At 40.2% G+C, this 20,602-nt stretch overlaps 1 protein-coding gene across 1 annotated transcript in view; it reads right to left on the bottom strand.

The window, feature by feature from the left end:
* KCTD7 (potassium channel tetramerization domain containing 7) overlaps positions 1-11,306 on the bottom strand; it is a 48,034-nt gene extending 36,728 nt beyond the window's left edge. Inside the window, exons 1-2 of the mRNA XM_053704853.1 lie at positions 10,915-11,306; positions 3,320-3,489 (exon numbers count right to left, since the gene is read on the bottom strand). Of these exons, the coding sequence (XP_053560828.1) occupies positions 3,320-3,489; positions 10,915-11,064 (320 nt within the window). The 5' untranslated portion in view covers positions 11,065-11,306. The remainder of the gene's footprint in view (positions 1-3,319; positions 3,490-10,914) is intronic.
* Positions 11,307-20,602: the final 9,296 nt, after the last annotated feature.

Below are 20,602 nucleotides of genomic sequence, written 5' to 3' on the forward strand. Positions count from 1 at the left end.
CAATCTGAAAGAGGTGGGCTGCAAGGTCTAAGAAATTAGCATATAAACCTCCTAGGTTAAGCTTTCAACTAAGAATACCAAAAGAACAAAGCAAAATTGGTGATAAAAGTAAATTGGAAAATTGTTTAAAATTACATGCTCTATCTGAATCATGAAAGTTTATTTTGGCCTAGACTGTCCCTTTAATGTAAAAAAAAAACGTTCAAAAGCTGTTAAAGGAACACATATGCTTTTTAACAAAGGATACTAAGAGAAAAAAGTACATTTAAAAGTAGAAGTGAATTCTAAAGTGTTGTATAACAGCAAGAACTATCTGAATCATAAATGTTTAATTCTGAATTTCATGTCCCGTTACATACTTTTAACATCTAAGATAAACTGATCACCAAAATAGAAAAAAAAAACGTTATGACTACCTGACAAACTTCCATTTGTTTACCAATAAATACCTTTCTTCAATAAGTAGAACACTATCACATTTCTTTGTCAGTTTCTGAATTTCAGGACACCAGGATGAAACTCAAACTTTCACTAGGAAATAACAGATAGTGGAAAAAAAACTGAACTTTCAGGAGACTAGATAACCAATTTGGATAACAGCCAAAATTTGCAGTCTAGATACAGAATTACAAAGAAGCCTCCTCGCCAAATGTGGCACAACTTTCTAAAATGACTTAGCTGCAACACATTTACTGAGCTGTAGAAAAGCAGGGTGAATAAAATCTATCTGAAACATGAAAGTTTAATTTTGACTCTACTGTCCCTTTATTATTATCGGTTATTTGTAGAGCGCCAACAGATTCCACTTGTTCCCCTGTAATTATATGTACACAGGATCAGCCCCTTACTCTAAGTTTTAAGATGCTCAATGAACACAAGGACCTAATTGTTATTGAGGTAATGATTATTTTTCTTTTTTTTTTTTGTTAAATAAAACTATATAAATTGTTATTATTAATGTAATGATTATTATTCTCTGTCCAATAACGTATAGCTGTAAAGTTGATACAAAAAACTAATGATTAACCTTTTAAACTGGTGGTAGTAAACCTCCCATTTCAAAATTATCTATGTATTTCTAATGGTTCATAACTAAATCAGTAATTTTCTGATAAAACTGGAAAAATTATAAAAAAATAAAACAATGTAGATTTAAATTGAGTCTTATAGACTTGTGATTTAAATGGTGATTTATATTATGATTAAATTAATTTGATTTAAATCATATCCACTCTGTAGAAAAGTAGACGCTACTTTATCAGAAAACATTGACTCTTGAGAACCAAGGATACAGTAACCAAGTCATAAATGAAAGCATTTCAAAGGGATAGAAAGGTGAAAACTCAAATGTGTGTGAATGCATTTCAATTTTAAATGTAAGCAGTTTTACATTATACTTCCATTAGCAAAAATGCTTCTAGTAAAAGTTATTACTGATTTTCATCGGCATACGCACATGCGCTGAGAGTTTGTGCACCAGTATGCTGTTAATTGAGCTCTAAAACACTTATGAGGAAGACGGTCTCTAGAAAAATCTACCTTTTCTGAGCCTAAGGCTGATCATAAACTCAGCACCGACAAAAAAACAAACCATGCCATAAGTGAAAATGAGAGTTGAGGGTGATGCTTTCACTGAGACAGTCTCACACAAAACCATAAAATAAAACGGAAGTGACAGTCAACAAACCCAGAACTATCACTAAGGCAGAATGAATCTACATTTCCTAGAGATTCCTGGCACAGAGGTTTTTTGGCAGAAATATTCTGTCAAAATCTGTGTTTAGAATAATTCAGGAAAAAATGTGTCATCCAGGTTCTGGGCCGTAAAGTGAAGGTCTATTTTCATCAATGAGTGCCCGGTTTTTAAAAATACTTTTAAAAACAGGGGCACTTTCATTGATGAAAATTAGCATTGCACTGGATTTGAAGAAATACTTACCTTTTGCTCCTGCAAAGCCGGATCGGCAATCCCCCTCCTTCTTCTTCCTGCTTTAGACCACAGCAATGACGAAACTGGCTTCCTCCAATCACAGCCGGGCATCACGAGCTGGATGCTCTGGGGTGCAAGCCATGATTGCAGGAAGCCGGTTTTGTCATTTCTGACATCAGTACAGAGGAACTGAGGCTGAGATCGGCGATCCGGCTTTGCAGAAGTAAAAGGAAAGAATTTCTTCAAATCCAATGCAATGTAAATTTTCATCAATGAAAGTGCCCCTGTTTTTAAAAATATTTTTAAAACCGTGCACTCATTGATGAAAATTGACCTTCACTTTAACAGAGCTATACAGACTTGCTTTAAATATAACACTGGCTGGCCATATCACTTGGAGCTTAAAAAAATAATAATGTCCCTGTATGTGACTGGGGACAGCATAAAGAGCATTGTTTCTCAGCTGCATTCCTCAAATACCCCCCAACCGGCCAGGGTTTCATTATAGCTGAAAGAGTGCACAGGTAAAATAATCAGCTGATGGGTGAGAGCAAGTTAGTAACCATGGTGTTACTAATCAGCGGATTACTTCACCTGTGCACTGGTTCAGCTACAATGAAACCCTGGCCTGTTGGGTGTTTAGGGACTGTATGTTCCCAGTAAATATATATGCTTATATACATATATATTTAGGTGTTAATATGTTTATATACACATATTAAGGCACACACGCACATATATATATGTATATAATCATATATATATATTTAAATTTGCTGCCATCGCTGCACTACTTACCCCCCCTTCGCTGCGCTTAGGTTCTGATGCTGTCTCTGATGGAATCAGAACGAGGCTCCCATTGGAGCCTACAGAAACGCGCTTTCATGCGCGCAATGATTCCTAGCAATGCAAACGCAAGCTCACGATCTCATTGCGCTTAACTTGTAATACCAAGTTGTATAAAAAGAAAATTCTAAAAATCTAATATACTCCAAAGAGTATATAGACATAGACTCAAAGCCTGGATATGGATGTTAACCCATTTGTGGATGTTAAACACATACATCTGTAACATTGCAGCATTATAGTATTGCTCTTTAAGTTTACTTTAAAAGCAAACAAGGTAGTCTTGATTTAGGAACAAAACACAATAAATGTCTTCTGGGTGTATTGTCTCTTGGCCAACATCTGTAACTAATACTTCATTTTGCATTTCTAACGTAGGCTGGATTTTGTCCCATGTGTGTTTTTGTTGATTTTGATGTTAGCTTCCCAAATATATGTTTTACAGGGGGAAACAACCCAAGCACCTGGATTAGGAATACCCATTACTGAACTTTACCAAGCTTTCACTAAAGTCTACATGTTCCTACAAATAAGGAAATGTACCCAAAGTAAGTGCCATCTCTGTCAATAAAATATCTTCCTTCAGCATCGGTTGGAATATAATGACGTCCACTAAACATAGCAGCCAACATGGTATCCTCAAATCTCTGAAGAGTGGACAGTCTGGTAGTAAAGCACGTCCCTCCCACGTTTAGTGGAATAACCTCAGGAAGCTGTGGAAACATAAATAATACAGCACTTCCTCACAAAATCAAATAGCAAACAAAATGCAAAAGAAAGGAGACACGCATAGTGTAATACAAATCATGGTATCCTCATAAGTTATATACCGGTATATATATTCTCATATATATATATATATATATATATATATATATATATATATACACACACTATTCAGCATTTTTTACTGAAACCTTTATATTTGTTCAAAGTTTTGTGTCTAAATAATAATCATAACCTCTTTCATTTCACTATAGAAAGACATAATCACGTAATCACTGTATATGTTTTATAAGGTGCGCTAAACCATACCTTGTGTGTATGTATGTATATATATATATATATATAGGATGTCCAGAAAAAAGCAGTCACTCACTGGGCTTTATAAGTTAAAAGCATCCTTTAATACATATGATTAAAAAGACATAACGTTTCGGCACATATCTTGTGCCTTTGTCAAATGTCACCTTAACAAGTACAACTGAGCACCTCAACTTCCTAACAAACACGCCGACGTATCTGACGTCATGACGTGGCTACCGCCGTAACCATGGCAACAGATCGGGCATATACAGGGGGCGGCGGCGTCAACAGGATAGTATGTCATGTCCATTCACACTCGCGCGCCGCCTCCTGTATATGCCCGATCTGTCACCATGGTTACGGCGGTAGCCACGTCATGACGTCAGATACATCGGCGTGTGTCTATGACGCTCACGGAGCAGGTTTGGATTACGGTTGTTTGGCGGTGTGTATTTTGTGTATTTAAGGAATGCCGGTTTTAATGTTTGTTAGGAGGTTGAGGTGCTCAGTTGTACTTGTTAAGGTGACATTTGACAAAGGCACAAGGTATGTGCCGAAACGTTATGTCTTTTTAATCATATGTATTAAAGGATGCTTTTAACTTATAAAGCCCAGTGAGTGCCTGCTTTTTTCTGGATATCCTATCTATCTACTGCTAGCAGTGCACCTTGGCATACTATATTGATGAGGTAAGATTGTGCTGTCCTGCTTGGATTCTATAAATATATATATATATATAGTGAAGATTGGAGTGGCCTTGTGGCCTTGTTAGTGCAGTAGATAAGATGCTCAAAAAACAAAGAAAGGAGTACGCAAAATTATTAAAGAGCTACAACCACTAATTTCAGAGGACCCCACACTCAAAAAAATATTTCCTGAACCCCCTCAAACAACCGCCTAACCTGAGACAGAGATTGGTCCGCAGCAAATTAACCACAGAACAGAAGCTTACACAGAATGACACTGCACGATGCAACAAATCACTCTGCAATCTGTGTCAACATACTGCATATGTGACAACAACACAGCCAGACACAACAACGCGTCATATAATATTAAAGGATCCTATTCGTGCTCATCTGCTAATGTGGTGTACATTATACAGTGTACAGCGTGTGACAGAGGTTGCTACATTGGAGAAACTGGCCTAAAGCTGCATCTCAGAATGAATCTACACAGACACTCAATCAAAAACCACAAGGAAAATTAATATTGTACCCCTGTTGGTCATCACTTCACCCAGGCTGGTCACTCCATCCTTAACCTCAGGATTAAAATTCTTAAAGGGAATTTCAAAGACTCTCATGAACGAAAGACGTTTGAGATGAAAATGATCACACATTTCAATACCAGAAATGAAGGACTTAATGTAGACTCTGGCTTTCTCACACACTACCATAACTTTCTATAATCTCTCATCTTATTGTCCTATATTGGTTTCTTTTTCCTTTTGCTTTTCCTCTCATCTTGCCTATTTACTCTCCTCTGTTTATTTATTCTTTCTTGCTATTCTCAGCTATTTTCTCCTTCAGACACATTCTCTGCTTTTTATGACACCCCTCTCACCCCCCCTCCCTCCCTTCCATTTGTTGGATGTGATGTGATTCTATATCAGATTGATCAGTATTGCTTCCTGAGGAAGAGAGGAAAGCTCTTGAAAGCTTGTCTTTTAAATATTATGTTAGTCCAATAAAAAAGGTATCACTGCATACTGCAATACTTTGTTTTTTTGAGCATCTTGTATATATATATATATATATATATATATATACATACATATATACATGTGAAACTCGAAAAATTAGAATATCGTGCAAAAGTTCATTTATTTCACCAATGCAACTTAAAAGGTGAAACTAATATATGAGATAGACTCATTACATGCAAAGCAAGATAGTTCAAGCCGTGATTTGTCATAATTGTGATGATTATGGCTTACAGCTCATGAAATCCCCAAATCCACAATCTCAGAAAATTAAATGCAATCAATAAAACAAGGATTGTACATAGAACAATATCGGACCTCTGAAAAGTATAAGCATGCATACGGTATGTACTCAGTACTTGGTTTGGGCCCCTTTTGCAGCAATTACTGCCTCAATGCGGCGTGGCATGGAAGCTATCAGCCTGTGGCACTACTGAGGTGTTATGGAAGACCAGGATGCTTCAATAGCGGCCTTCAGCTCTTCTGCATTGTTTGGTCTTATGTCTCTCATCTTTCTCTTGGCAATGCCCCATAGATTCTCTATGGGGTTAAGGTCAGGCGAGTTTGCTGGCCAATCAAACACAGTAATCCCACGGTCATTGAACCAGGTTTTGGTGCTTTTGGCAGTGTGGGCAGGTGCCAAGTCCTGCTGGAAAATGAAGTCAGCATCCCCATAGAGCTCGTCTGTGAAAGGAAGCATGAAGTCTTCCAAAATCTCCTGGTAGACGGCTGCATTGAACCTGGACTTAATTAAGCACAGTGGACCAACACCAGCAGATGACATAGCTCCCCAAATCAACACAGACTGTGGAAACTTCACACTGGACTTCAAGCATCTTGCAGTGTGTGCCTCTCCATTCTTCCTCCATATTCTGGGTCCTTGGTGTCCAAATGAGATGCAAAATTTGCTCTCATCAAAAAAGAGGACTTTGGACCACTGAGCAACAGACCAGGTCTGTTTTTCTTTAGCCCAGGTAAGACGCTTCTGACATTGTTTGTTGTTCAGGAGTGGCTTGACAAGAGGAATACGACATTTGAAGCCCATGTCCAGGATCCGTCTGTGTGTGGTGGCTGTTGATGCACTGACTCCAGCCTCAGTCCATTCCTTGTGAAAGTCCCCAACACTGTTGAATGGCCTTTTCCTGACAATCCTCTCCAGGATGCGGTCATCCCTGCTGCTTGTGCACCTTTTTCTTCCATACTTTTCCCTTCCACATAACTTTCTATTAAGTAAATGTCAATTTTTTAAGTTCAGAAAGTATGATTATATAGCTAATAAGTATATTAATTGAACCACAACTTTCATTTTGTCATAAGATGTATAATAAAAGTTTTATATACCTTTGCAAATATCGATATTTGGGTATACCTGCTCCTCCCACTCTCAACTTCCTTATTATGTTCAATATTACGTATACAGCGGTCCCACCCGCTGTTTACGTAGTGGCAATACGCGCTACCGTCTCTGCTCAACACTGCGCATGCATCAAACCCCGATTCCGCTGTCAATCAACATAGTATTCAGTGAATGAATACATTCACTGAATACTATCGTTGGCTATAGAAGCAAAGCATCTCCTCCGAATTGCTGTAATTTTCAGAAGCTTTTTGTGTAAAAAATACGATTTTAAGTATAGTTTGAAACGTCTTTTTTGCAATCATTATGTTTATAAATCTTTCTAAATTTGGAACAATAATTCAACATGATATTTTACAATATAATCTAATAGATATACGGAGCCCATTTCAAAATATACTTACTGGGCGCTATAATATTTGTAGAATGGATGAAGTCCGTGAAGTATTCAAATGCGCATGCGCGAAATGTGAACGAGCTTCATATAAGATGATCGAAAGAGCTGTCAAACGCAAGCGCAATACAGACGCGTGACGACATATAAAGGGGGTGGTTCCCCCCGTGGTTAATAACGTTATTGGTTGTAAGGAGCGTGACTAAAAATGACAATGATTAATCGAAAATACCGGGCGGAGGATACGGATGACGGGGGAAAGGATATAAAGATTAAAAATGACGGTACATACGATGTTTAAAAAAAAAATCACGAATTAAACTAATGTTATTTAAACCTAAATGTTAGAACTATAACGAACTACCTGAGTTTACATTCACTTTAATGTGCTTTGATACAGCACTTTGGGAACATCCAACTTCTTTTGCAATTACCTTTTTGAGGCTTTCCCTCCTTATGGAGGGTGTCAATGATGGTTTTATGCACAACTGTTAGGTCAGCATTCTTTCCCATGATTGTGATTCCTACTGAACCAGACTGAGAGACCATTTAAAGGCTCAGGAACCCTTTGCAGGTGTTATGGCTTAATTATGTGATTAGAGTGGGACACTTAGAGCCTAGGATATTGCACCTTTTCACAATATTCTAATTTTCTGAGATTGTGGATTTGGGGTTTTCATGAGCTGTAAGCCATAATCATCACAATTATGACAAATCACGGCTTGAACTATCTCGCTTTGCATGTAATGAGTCTATCTCATATATTAGTTTCAGCTTTTAAGTTGCATTAGTGAAATAAATGAACTTTTGAAAGATATTCTAATTTTTCGAGTTTCACCTATATACAGTATGTATATATATATATATATATATATATATATATATACACACACACACACATACATAGACATTCATATGTATATGTATATATATTTATATATGTGTGCGTGTGTGCGCGTATGTGCGTCAAAAGGACAGTAAACTCCCTATTTTTTACTCTCACTTGTGTGTCATGCAATTTAAAGAATGCACACAGCAAACATCCAAAGTCTAGTAAACTTACATATTGTCTTATAGCACATATGGTTTTACAGTCATTAAAAGGGAATGAAACTCCAATTTTTTCTTTCATGATTCAGAAAGAGCATAACATTTTAGACAACATTCCAAAATAATTCTTTTATCTAATGTCTATTTTTCTGTTGGGATTGTTTGTTGAAGGAGCAGAAATGCACTACTGGGAACTAGCTGAACACATGAGGTGAACCAATGTCAGGAGGCATATATGTACAGCTGCCAATCAGCAGCTAGCACCCAGTAGCATATTGCTGCTCCTGATCTTAGTTTTGTGTCTGAATGAACAATAATCATAATCTCTCTCATTTTACTATAGAAAGACATAATCATGTAATCACTGTAAATATTTTGTAAGGTGTTCTAAACCATACTTTCTGTGGATAGATATACACACACACACACACACATATATATATATATATGTGTGTGTGTGTGTGTGTGTGTTATCAAATTTTGTTTCTATTACAATGCACTACTTAGAACTAGTTGAACATATCAGATGAGCCAATGACAAGAGGCATGTATGTTAACCACCAATCAGCAGCTAGCTCCCAGTAGCACATTGCTGCTTCTGATCTTACCTTTGTATACTTTTCAACAAAGAATACCAAGAGAAAGAAGAAAAGTAGATAATAGATGTAAATTGGAAAATTATTTAAAACTGCATGATCTATCTGAATCATAAAAGAAAAAGAAATTGATTTTTATGTCTCTTTAAAAGTTTGGCGGCACACTCTTTGCTCTTCTTGCCAAAGCTATCCATTTTGCTTGATGGAATGATAGTGATGCATTAACCTGGTTTCTCCACAGCCAGCCGTGGCCCAGTACTGAGCCATGACAGCCCTCCTGGTGGGCCTTGACCCAATATGCCCCACTGCGCACTCTGACTGGTCCCCCACTCCACACATAAGGAATACTGGGCAGGAATGTCAGAGTGCCATTGCACATGTGCGCTTGTAATGGCAGTTCAGTGGGAGGACATTGCAGGGCAAAGAGCAGACAAAAATGGACCTGGACAACGCAGGTAATACCAGCCCACTGGCACCAATAAACCCAATGACACCAATGAAAGTATATATTTTCTTCCCCTGACACCAATGCATTTAAATATTGACATATATATATATATATATATATATATATATATATATATATATATAAAACAATTCAGTCCTGAAGAGAGCACTCGCCGTTGTATAAAATAGTGTTTTTAATTTACCCTGAATTAAAAACACGATTTTTGTTTATATTTGGAGGGTTTAACCCCTTAAGGACCAGCGACGTACCCTGTATGTCGCTGGCCTTTTTTTGGGACTTGATTGTTTTATAGCGCGGTCTTGCCACCAGCGTTAAGACTGCTCTATTCCACAAAGCCTTCTGGAGGGAGGGCATTAATAGTGTGTTCTTGCTAGACTTGTGCTATTATGTCCTGAAAAAAAACGTTAACGACCAGTGACATACAGGGTACATTGTGGTCATTAAGGGGTTAAAGTCAATATTGTATCTCCATATCATACACTTACAAACATGCCCACACGATGCTAATAGGTATTGATGAACAAAGTAAATAAATTAGGAATTAGGAAAGTCAAGGAATACAACAATGTGTTACTTTTCAGAGCTTAAATCCTCAATAATAGCAGATATCATATTCACTGGAAACAGAAAAATAATAAATAATATGTCAGAATTAGAGGTAATAAATATCCCTGTATATAGAACAAGACAAGAACCTGGAAGCATATTCTGATGCTCACATACTAAACATGCATAAAATATACCTTTTAAAAAACTTTTCTGTGTACATTTTATGCTATCAACCAACAAAAACATCCTCCCTTCCAGATCAGAAGTACAGATGCAACCATATCTGCAAAAACCTGGGTTTCCTAGTGAAGAGGCCAAACGCTTCTCTACATTTACATGTGTCACAGTAAAGCCAGCTTATTGTTACTGGTTGTTTTGCTTGGAATATATTCTGCTGACTGCTCTTCCTGAAAATCATGACCATGTTCCTCTCACAGCACCACAGGGAAAATTGTTTTTTTTTTTTTTTTAAAGACTAACATTAATAAAGGCATAAATGTACTACTAGAAATTAGTGTTGCTATGAAAAACCCATGAAATGTTTAATAACATGCATATTACAACAACCCTAGCTGCCTCGCCTAAAAATATGTATAACTGCTAGTGCTACATAATGAAAACGCATCGCGATGTCATTTACTACATTACTTGCATGCTGAGTAGGTTATGGACAGTTCTACTGAAATTATAAGCAGTATCAGTCACTGCCTTTTAGCAACAAGTGGCATTTGACATGATGTACATACACTAATATTCAGTGGTCCAAGCCAGGCGACAACATAAAAAACAAATAGCTCTGCAAGAGCCAGAGCTCCCCTGCTAATAGGCAGATGAGCTGGCCAATGGTTACCTGCACACAGCAAGGACAGTGTGCGGACCAGCCAATGCTTGTAAGCAAGAGGAGGGATGTGCATAACCCCGCTCCCCATCCTTCTACCGCCACTGTCTGAAATAACGGGACAGTTCCCCGAGACCGTATCGCAGTCCCTTACCTGCACAGGGTGAAGCTTGCCCTGCAGTGAGAAGGCAGCGCTGCTGGGGGTGGGAGTGGCAGGTTCGATCAGCTCGTCTTCGGCATCAGAGCTCGACATGGCATCGTCTGTGGTTCCTTTGTAGTCAGACTGCCCCGAAACTACCACCATCCCTCTGAGCTTGTCTGCCAGGGACTGCTTCACTTGTGTATGCTGCTGGCGGGCGCTTGGTGACCCAGGCTAGATCACAGCTGGCACAGGCTCAGGGCCATGGCTGTGTGCAGCAGAAGGAGGGGGCTGGGTGTTTATATTGTTATATATAGAACAGAGCATATAAATTATATATGTGAGCTAAAGCTGACAGGGAAGTGACCTCTGTAAGCTGTTATTATTGTAATACACCATCCCAGAGGTGGCTCTGCACGGCTACACTCTGACATCACAGGGGTGGGACGTTTTTTCCTATATAAATCACGTGGCAGTCATGTTATTTTAAGTTAGCTTTTAATATACAGTATAGATTTGTTTTTCACGGTCTTAAAATGACTTTTTGGATATTTACCAATTTTTTCCAGAACCGGACTACACAACGGTTTTATAAAACCATTTGTCCCCAGACTTCTATATTGGGTGATTCAGTTCAGCATTTTTAATTTATCATATAAAGGAAGTTATTTAAACCTTGAACTCACGTTTAATCCTTTTATCATCAAACTACAAGGTGGTGGTTAGATGTTTAAAATATGGAGAAATATTAATAGACAGTGGGCAGAGCTAACTCATAAATTGCACTTGACATACATTCATTTCCCTCTCAAAAGTGCCTTGTCACATGACTCCACTTACCTATCCATCTTAATGTGCCACACCTCCTTTGTTTTGTTTTTTCAGTAGATATGTCAACTGACCTTTAGAGCTGATAGGATGAGGGGGGAGGGAAACAATGAAGATGTACACAGTGCACTTTGTAGACCTTATAACATTTACCAGCAAGATACTCACAATACCTCATTAATCACATCTAGTTTGACAATCAACCATTGGAACACTTAAAGTGAAAGTAAATCCTAGCGTTGTACAAATGCTAGGATTTACTATTGAAACAAATAAAGGGCTCTTTCATTCATAAAGTATAAGATACTTCATGTAGAAAGCTCTTTTATTTGATTCAATCGATCGCTGCCCTTAGCTCCTACAGCAGCCCACGGCTAAAAAAAAATTTTGGCTAAGAGGTGACGGTAAATCTGGCTTGGCGCCCATGCGAGCCGGATTTACCACACGGCTATTGGCTAAGAAGTCAAAACGTCACCTCTTAGCCAAATATTTTTTTAAACCATGCCCTGCTGTAGGAGCTAAGAGCGGCGATCGATTGAATCAAATAAAGGAGCTTTCTACATGAAGTATCTTATACTTCATAAATGAAAGTGCCCTTTATTTATTTCAATAGTAAATCCAAACGTTAGGATTTACTTTCACTTTAAAGAGATGGTAAATCTGAGCATTTAACAAATGCTAGGATTCACCATCACTAAATATAAACTTGAGTTTAAGTGATCAGTTATTTAAAAAAGTGTGCTAAACTCACCTTGACTGCAGCTCACTAAACTCAGCGGCTCCGTCTGCCCATGACACAGCGCTCTCCTTCAATGAGGTGACGTTTGATTTAGGTTTAGAGGTGTAAACGTCACTTCATTGGTAGAAGAGAGCTGTGCCATGTGCAACTGGAGCCAATGAGTTTAGCGTGGTGCAGTGGCACAGTCGGGTGAGTGTAGCACCCTTTTTTTAATGATTGATCACTTAAACTCAACTTTATTTTTAGTGATAGTAAATCCTAGCGTTTGTTATGCACAGATCGTGACCTAAAAATCCAGTATAAAACGTTTTAAAAATTTACATAGAAGCTCCAAGTTTAGCACTGTTAATGAGGTTGGCCTGGGACACCCACTGAAAAGAGCTGAGAAAGCAGGAAAAACAGTTCCCTCTCCCCCGTATAAGAAAAGATCCATTACACAAACAGAAGTCTGTAGACTTGAGTCTACATCTGATACTTTGGGGCTTGGTCAGGAATCTGAAAATCAGTACAATGTACTTAAAGTGAAAGTTAAAAAAATCAATCAAGATTGTGTCCAGATCTAAGTCTTGTTATAAATCAAACCTCTATTTTTTAAAAAAAAAAATAAATTTAATAAATTATACTTATAAATGATCTATTTGTCCTCGTCTTCCTCCACCCCTGTTGCGCTTCCTGGTTTGCATTTCTGTCGTAATCATGTTAACACCCGCTCCCTACGTCAGAATATTTGCGCGCTCCCATGAGAAAGTTTGTTACGCATGCGCAAGTTAAAAACAGCTTTTACAAATACAGACTTTTTAATCCTGTAAGAATTTGCACTTACTTTGATTTAGATATTCATATGTCTAGCTATTTATTTTGAGGGTGTAACTTCACGGATGTCACTGGATTATCGTTGCATCCAATTGTGTATTCCTTTGTCGTGAACACGCACAAAGGAATGAGTAGCTGAGATGACGTGTTGGATAACGCATGTGCATATACCAATTGTCACAAATATCTCAGGATTCAGCTGCTAAGGAGTTAACTGTGTAGCTTGCACTCAAAACAGTTATTTGTTTTCAAGAAGAATTGTGTTTGTATTTTCTTTGAAGTGCCAGAACCCTCTAACTAGCCACCAAATGTTAGTGTGTATGCATTGAGTCATAAAATCACTGAAGCTCTTAGTCACAGAGATACACAGGATAAAGTTTATGGCTTAAGCTGTCAATAGAATGCATGATGCAAAACAGGCCCTTCATTACAAAAACTGACCAGGTCACTGACAGGACATTGGTATATTATGTACATATGTGGGTTAAAAGTGTTATAACCTTAACGGCAGGTAAATATGACAACCTATGGCATATTTGATATCAAACTGGTTCTCCCAATAAAACTAAGAGGTTCTAAATATGTAAATATAGAAATTTCTTACCTAGCAGGAATGATAATGGATTGTATAAATTCAGGCAAGAAATTTAGTCTATTGAAGGTTGTAAAGACAGTGGGGTTTCTTAGCCCGCCCAGGAGGGTGTGGTTAAGCAACATGATCTCTGAGAAGTAGGTTTAAGAATCTTATTTTTTAACAATAAGATTGTCATTCTTACAAGGGGAGCTGCTGTACAGAAGTAAGGAGCCATCATTTTCTTGCCATTCCCCTGGCGCAGATCTTGAAGCTAGTAAAGTATTCAATTCTGTTTTTCTCCTTTTTATTTTAAAACACTGTTTGCGTGTGTAATTTTATTTGTAACAACTTTGTATTATTAATGCATTGTGCATAATATTTTTGGCATAATAAATAATTCCTTTATTAAGTTTGGCCTTTGTCTAATAATTGAACCACTTAACTGAAAGAGACTGGAATATTAGAACTGTATAATTTTAGGTTATTTTCTGCTAAATTGTATTTCTAGAGTTAATGTGTAAAGTCTGGGGTTTTCCTTAAGATTTTCCCTTTAATAAATTTTAAGTGGTGGCAGCATTTGAGCTATAGGTGACAGAAAAAGGGGGCTGAAAACCCTTTCTGTGCCAAATAAGTGACTGGTGCAGGGTTGGATAACCTTGGTTCGTCACAAATTGGTGGGCAGCGGTGTAGATAATTTTTTTTATTATTAGATTTTAGTGCTTGTGGATTTGCTAGTGTGGAAATCCCGGTACTAAAAGAGATTGTTTCTTACAATTTCCAAAGGCTAAAACTCAGTGCATTATATAGTGACACATTGCAAACAGTCCCCTTCCCTATTCTCTGTTGTTCTTTTCTATTTTATTTTTGCTATGGAGGCATACGAGCAGCGATCTAAAGAGGCACTTATACTCCTATGCCAGGAGCGGGATATTCCAACACGTTCAAAGAACAAAGATTTACTAATACAAGCTCTTGTTGAATATGATAACAGCCAAATCACACCAGTTGAGGTCTCAGGAGAGATGTCTGCAGCTGGGGGCAGCGATTCATCAGAATCTGGGGATCCCTTGGACTGTTATTTGCAAACTGTTCTTAAACATATGGGCTCAGTGGATGCAAGTTTGCGCATGGAGCTGATTACAAAGTTTTATGAAAGACAGGCTGCTGAACGACAAGCTGCTGTGGCTGAGAGACAGGCGTCTCTGGCAGCTGAGAGAGAGGCTCTGGCAGCTGAGAGAGAGGCTCTGGCAGCTGAAAGACAGGCTGCTGAACGACAGGCAGAGAGAGAGTATCAGCTACAGCTTGCACGGTTGGAGAGAGGGATGGTCTCACCTGTTGTTGGTGAACCTAGAGACCTACCTGCTCCCAGAGTGCGTGCAGAGAACTTTCCCACCCTGGAGAAAGATGGAGATGTGGATGTATTCCTGCGTAGCTTTGAGAAAGTTTGCAGACAGTTCCAGTTGCCAAGGGAGCAGTGGGCCAAGTACCTTACCCCTGGCCTGAAAGGTCCTGCACTGGAGGCGTTTGCTGAACTACCCCCAGAGTTTGATCAGGACTATGATTCCATTAAAGCTGCACTGCAGAGGAGATACAATCTTACTCCTGAAGTTTACCGAAAGAAATTCCGTTCCCTGCAGAAAGGTTTGTCAGAGAGCTATATTACAGCTGTTGGGAACTTGATGACTTTAAACAGTGGGTCAGAGGATTAAAAGTTGCCACAATGGAGGAGCTGGAAGATTTGATGGTGAAGGAGCAATTTATGCAGCTGTGCCCAGCCCGAGTTCAAGAATGGGTTTTAGATCGGAAGCCCATAACAGCATTGGAAGCTGGCGAGCTGGCTGATTTTTACACAGCAGGTCTCCAGAGAATGGGAGGAAATCCTTTTCTAAAGGGGGATCCACCTGTAAAGGAGCTGCTGCACGACCCCCCTTCACAAAACCTGCTGTGCCTTTATCCAGTGTGTCTGCTCCCTCTGGGAAAGGAGGGGCGGGTGCTGCATCTGGGCAGGGAGATACTCGCAAGTGTTTTGCTTGTCAAAAAATGGGTCACATCAGCACTATCTGCCCAGAGAGGAAGAAACCTTCAGCATCAGCAGGAGGAGGCCGCTCCTCAGGATTATCATCTTCTGTTTTGTTTGTAACCCGGCCAGAGGAAAGTACCAATGAGAACCTACAACCTGTGACTGTTGGAGATAAGGTAACATTAGGGCTAAGAGACACGGGTGCAGAAGTGACTATTGTACGTCCAGAGCTAGTTAGCTCGGAGGACATTATCCCTGGAAAGACTCTAGCAGTAAAAGGGATTGGGGGAGTACAACCTGCAGTGCCTATGGCACGAGTATATCTAGATTGGGGAGCAGGAAGAGGGTTAAGAGATGTGGGAGTGTCAGATAATATTCCTACAAATGTATTGCTTGGTACTGATTTGGGTAGATTATTGTCACAGTATATACCTGATCATGATACCTGTGACCTAGGTAAACAAGATAAGGGTCCTAATGTACAAGAGACCATGTGTAACTATGCTCAGATATGTGCTGAAGGGGAGGGGGGGCAGGGTGTGTGTGTGACGCAGCCTTTACCTGAACCAGACATGTCTGTAGTGCCCTGTGAAAATATGGGAGGATGCACTGACAGAGAGAGAGAGCTGAATGAGAATGACAGTCTGTTGGTGTGTGAACCAATCATCCCTAAGTACCAAAAGTGTGTAGAAGTAGTGCCAGAGGGGGAGGGCCCCTCTGTATCAGTGGTGACCCGACAGCAGTCTGCCCAGATTAGGGAGCAGGGGGTGCTTCAGCCTGAGGACCCAGGGGAGAACACTGATAAGGAAGGTGGGGGGCCTCAAACAGCACAGTCACTAATAATTGGTCAGAGTCAGGATTTTCAGCAGGCCCAGGGGACCGATCCCACACTAGAGAAGATCAGGGACCTAGCTAGGCAGCTGCTTGCTGACTCTGATAAAGAGAGAGTGTACTGGGATAAAGGGAGGTTGTACCGGGAGTCCATTCCAGTGAAGGGACAGGATCCCTGGCTAGCTGAGAGACAGTTAGTGGTACCTAAACGGTTTAGAGCGCAACTGTTGGGAGTGGCCCATGAAATTCCTATGGCAGGACATCTAGGGGTACAGAGAACCAAAGCCCGGTTGTCCCATCACTTTTATTGGCCGGGGATGGGTACTGATGTTGCTAATTATTGTCGCTCCTGTCCTGCATGTCAGAAAGTGGGGAAACCTGGAGAGGTGGGACGTGCCCCTTTAATTCCCCTCCCCATAGTGACTGAGCCCTTTGAGAGGGTGGCTGTGGATATAGTAGGGCCCCTAGCTATCCCCAGCAGTTCAGGGAAAAGATTCATTCTGACTGTAGTGGATTATGCGACCCGCTACCCAGAGGCAGATGCCCTGTCATCTATCAGAGCTGATAAAGTGGCTGATGCTTTATTGGGTATCTTTGCAAGGGTAGGTTTCCCTAAGGAAATGCTAACTGATCAGGGCACGCAATTTATGTCTGGCCTGATGCAGAGTCTATGTAAAAAGGTGCAGGTAGAACACCTAGTGACTAGCCCATACCACCCCCAGACCAATGGCTTGTGTGAAAGGTTTAATGGAACCCTGAAGCAGATGCTTAAAACCTTTGTGGAGTCACAGGGAAAGGACTGGGAGCATTACCTGCCACACCTCCTATTTGCTTATAGAGAGGTGCCCCAGGAATCCACTGGTTTCTCCCCCTTTGAACTCCTATATGGACGCAGAGTGCGTGGCCCCCTTGATCTGATCAGGGAGGGATGGGAAGGGAAATTGAGTGCTCAAGAGACCTCAGTAGTAGACTATGTGATAAGGTTCAGGGACAGAATGCATAGTCGAGTGGGGGAGGTACAGGAAAACCTAAAGGCTGCCCAGTCTAAGCAGAAGCAGTGGTATGACCGGAATGCCAGAGAGAGAGTGTATGATGTGGGACAGAAAGTGCTTGTTTTAATACCCATGAGACAGAACAAACTACAGGCTGCCTGGGAGGGTCCATTTACTATCCTAAAGAGGATGAATGATGTGAACTATGTGGTGTCTCTGGATGAGGAGGGTAAAAGGCAAAAAATCTATCATATAAATATGATAAAAGCTTATTATGACAGAGAACCCACCGTGTTAACTGTGTGTAGTTTGCCTGGGGAAGAGCATGAGACAGACCCTCTTGTTGATTTACTGGCCCCCACCAGGAAAAACAACACCCTAGAAGCTGCCCAGATTAGTGCCCACTTAACTGGGGATCAGCGGCATCAGCTGTCTGAGGTGCTTAGGCCTTACTACAGCATGTTCACAGGGAAGCCTGGCAGGACACACCTAGTCACACATCATGTAGATACTGGGAATCACCATCCCCTCAGACAAACAGCTTACAGGGTATCCTTGCAGGTCAGTGCTGACATAAAAAGGGAGATAGAGGAGATGCTAGAGCTTGGAGTGATTTGTAAGTCCCACAGCCCCTGGGCCTCCCCAGTGGTACTAGTACCCAAAAAGGACAAAACCACTAGGTTCTGTGTAGATTACAGAAAGCTAAACTTGGTGACTGAATTTGATGCTTATCCTATGCCTCGCATAGATGAGCTACTGGACAGGCTAGCAGTGGCCAAGTATCTGAGTATCATGGATCTCAGCAGGGGATACTGGCAGATCCCTATGACCCCAGAAGCACAAGATAGATCTGCCTTTATCACTCCTTTTGGGTTATATGAGTTCCAAGTGATGCCCTTTGGGATGAAAAATGCCCCTGCCACATTCCAGCGGCTAGTTAACCACTTATTGGAGGGGCTAGAGGGGCAAGCTGTTGCATACCTGGATGATATTGCAGTGTTCAGTGATACCTGGGAGGAACACCTCACACATTTAGCCAGTGTATTGGACCGAATAGCCACTGCTGGGCTAACTATAAAACCAGATAAGTGTCAGCTGGGCATGGGGGAGGTCCAGTACTTGGGTCACCTGGTGGGAGGAGGGGTACTGTGCCCCGAGCCCAGTAAAACTGAAGCCATAATGGCCTGGCCCACCCCTAAGACAAAGAAACAGGTTATGTCCTTCCTGGGTACCGCAGGGTACTATAGAAAGTTTGTGCCACACTATAGTACCATAGCCAAACCCCTAACAGACCTTACAAAGAAAAGCCTACCTCTCACAGTCAAATGGACCCCTGAGTGTGACAGGGCTTTTAATTTACTGAAAATTGCCCTTACAGCCTCCCCTGTACTACAGGCCCCTGATTTCCACAGGAGATTCATAGTGCAAACGGATGCTTCTAACTATGGGCTAGGGGCTGTGCTGAGTCAGGTGGATAAGAAAGGTGAGGAGCACCCCATTGTGTACCTCAGCAGGAAATTACTCCCGCGAGAAGTGGCATATGCCACTGTGGAAAAAGAGTGCCTTGCTATAGTTTGGGCCTTGCAAAAGCTACAGCCTTATCTGTATGGACGCCAGTTTACAGTGATAACTGACCACAATCTCTTACACTGGTTACATAGGGTAGCTGGCTCAAATGGTAAACTCCTCAGGTGGAGCCTAGCTCTACAACAAAATGAGTTTACCATACAACATAAAAAGGGCAGTACGCATGGTAATGCTGATGGTCTGTCACGCCAGGAAGAGTGTCCCCTTTGACACGCATCGGGAGTGGCTTGTAGCCACCCCCTTTTGCGTCTCTTATTGGGGGAGGTGTCACAAATATCTCAGGATTCAGCTGCTAAGGAGTTAACTTTGTGTAGCTTGCACTCAAAACAGTTATTTGTTTTCAAGAAGAATTGTGTTTGTATTTTCTTTGAAGTGCCAGAACCCTCTAACTAGCCACCAAATGTTAGTGTGTATGCATTGAGTCATAAAATCACTGAAGCTCTTAGTCACAGAGATACACAGGATAAAGTTTATGGCTTAAAGGGACATGCCACCCACATTTTTTCTTTTATGATTTAGAAAGAGAATGCAATTTTAAACATCTTTCTAATTTACTTATATTATCTAATTTGTTTTATTCTCTTGATATTCTTTGATGAAAAGCATATCTAGATATGCTCACTAGCTGCTGATTGGTTGCTGCACATAGAAGCCTCATGTGATTGGCTCACCATGTGCATTGCTTTTCCTTCAACTAAGGATATTTAAAAAATGAAGCAAAATAAATAATGGAAGTAAATTGTAATGTTGTTTAAATTTCTATTCTCTATCTGAATCATGAAAGAAAGATTTTGGGTTTAGTGGCCCTTTAAGCTGTCAATAGAATGCATGATGCAAAACAGGCCCTTCATTACAAAAACTGACCAGGTCACTGACAGGACATTGGTATATTATGTACATATGTGGGTTAAAAGTGTTATAACCTTAACGGCAGGTAAATATGACAACCTATGGCATATTTGATATCAAACTGGTTCTCCCAATAAAACTAAGAGGTTCTAAATATGTAAATATAGAAATTTCTTACCTAGCAGGAATGATAATGGATTGTATAAATTCAGGCAAGAAATTTAGTCTATTGAAGGTTGTAAAGACAGTGGGGTTTCTTAGCCCGCCCAGGAGGGTGTGGTTAAGCAACATGATCTCTGAGAAGTAGGTTTAAGAATCTTATTTTTAACAATAAGATTGTCATTCTTACAAGGGGAGCTGCTGTACAGAAGTAAGGAGCCATCATTTTCTTGCCATTCCCCTGGCACAGATCTTGAAGCTAGTAAAGTATTCAATTCTGTTTTTCTCCTTTTTTATTTTAAAACACTGTT

The sequence above is a fragment of the Bombina bombina genome, chromosome 3, assembly GCF_027579735.1.
Source record: "Bombina bombina isolate aBomBom1 chromosome 3, aBomBom1.pri, whole genome shotgun sequence".
Lineage (NCBI taxonomy): Eukaryota > Metazoa > Chordata > Amphibia > Anura > Bombinatoridae > Bombina > Bombina bombina.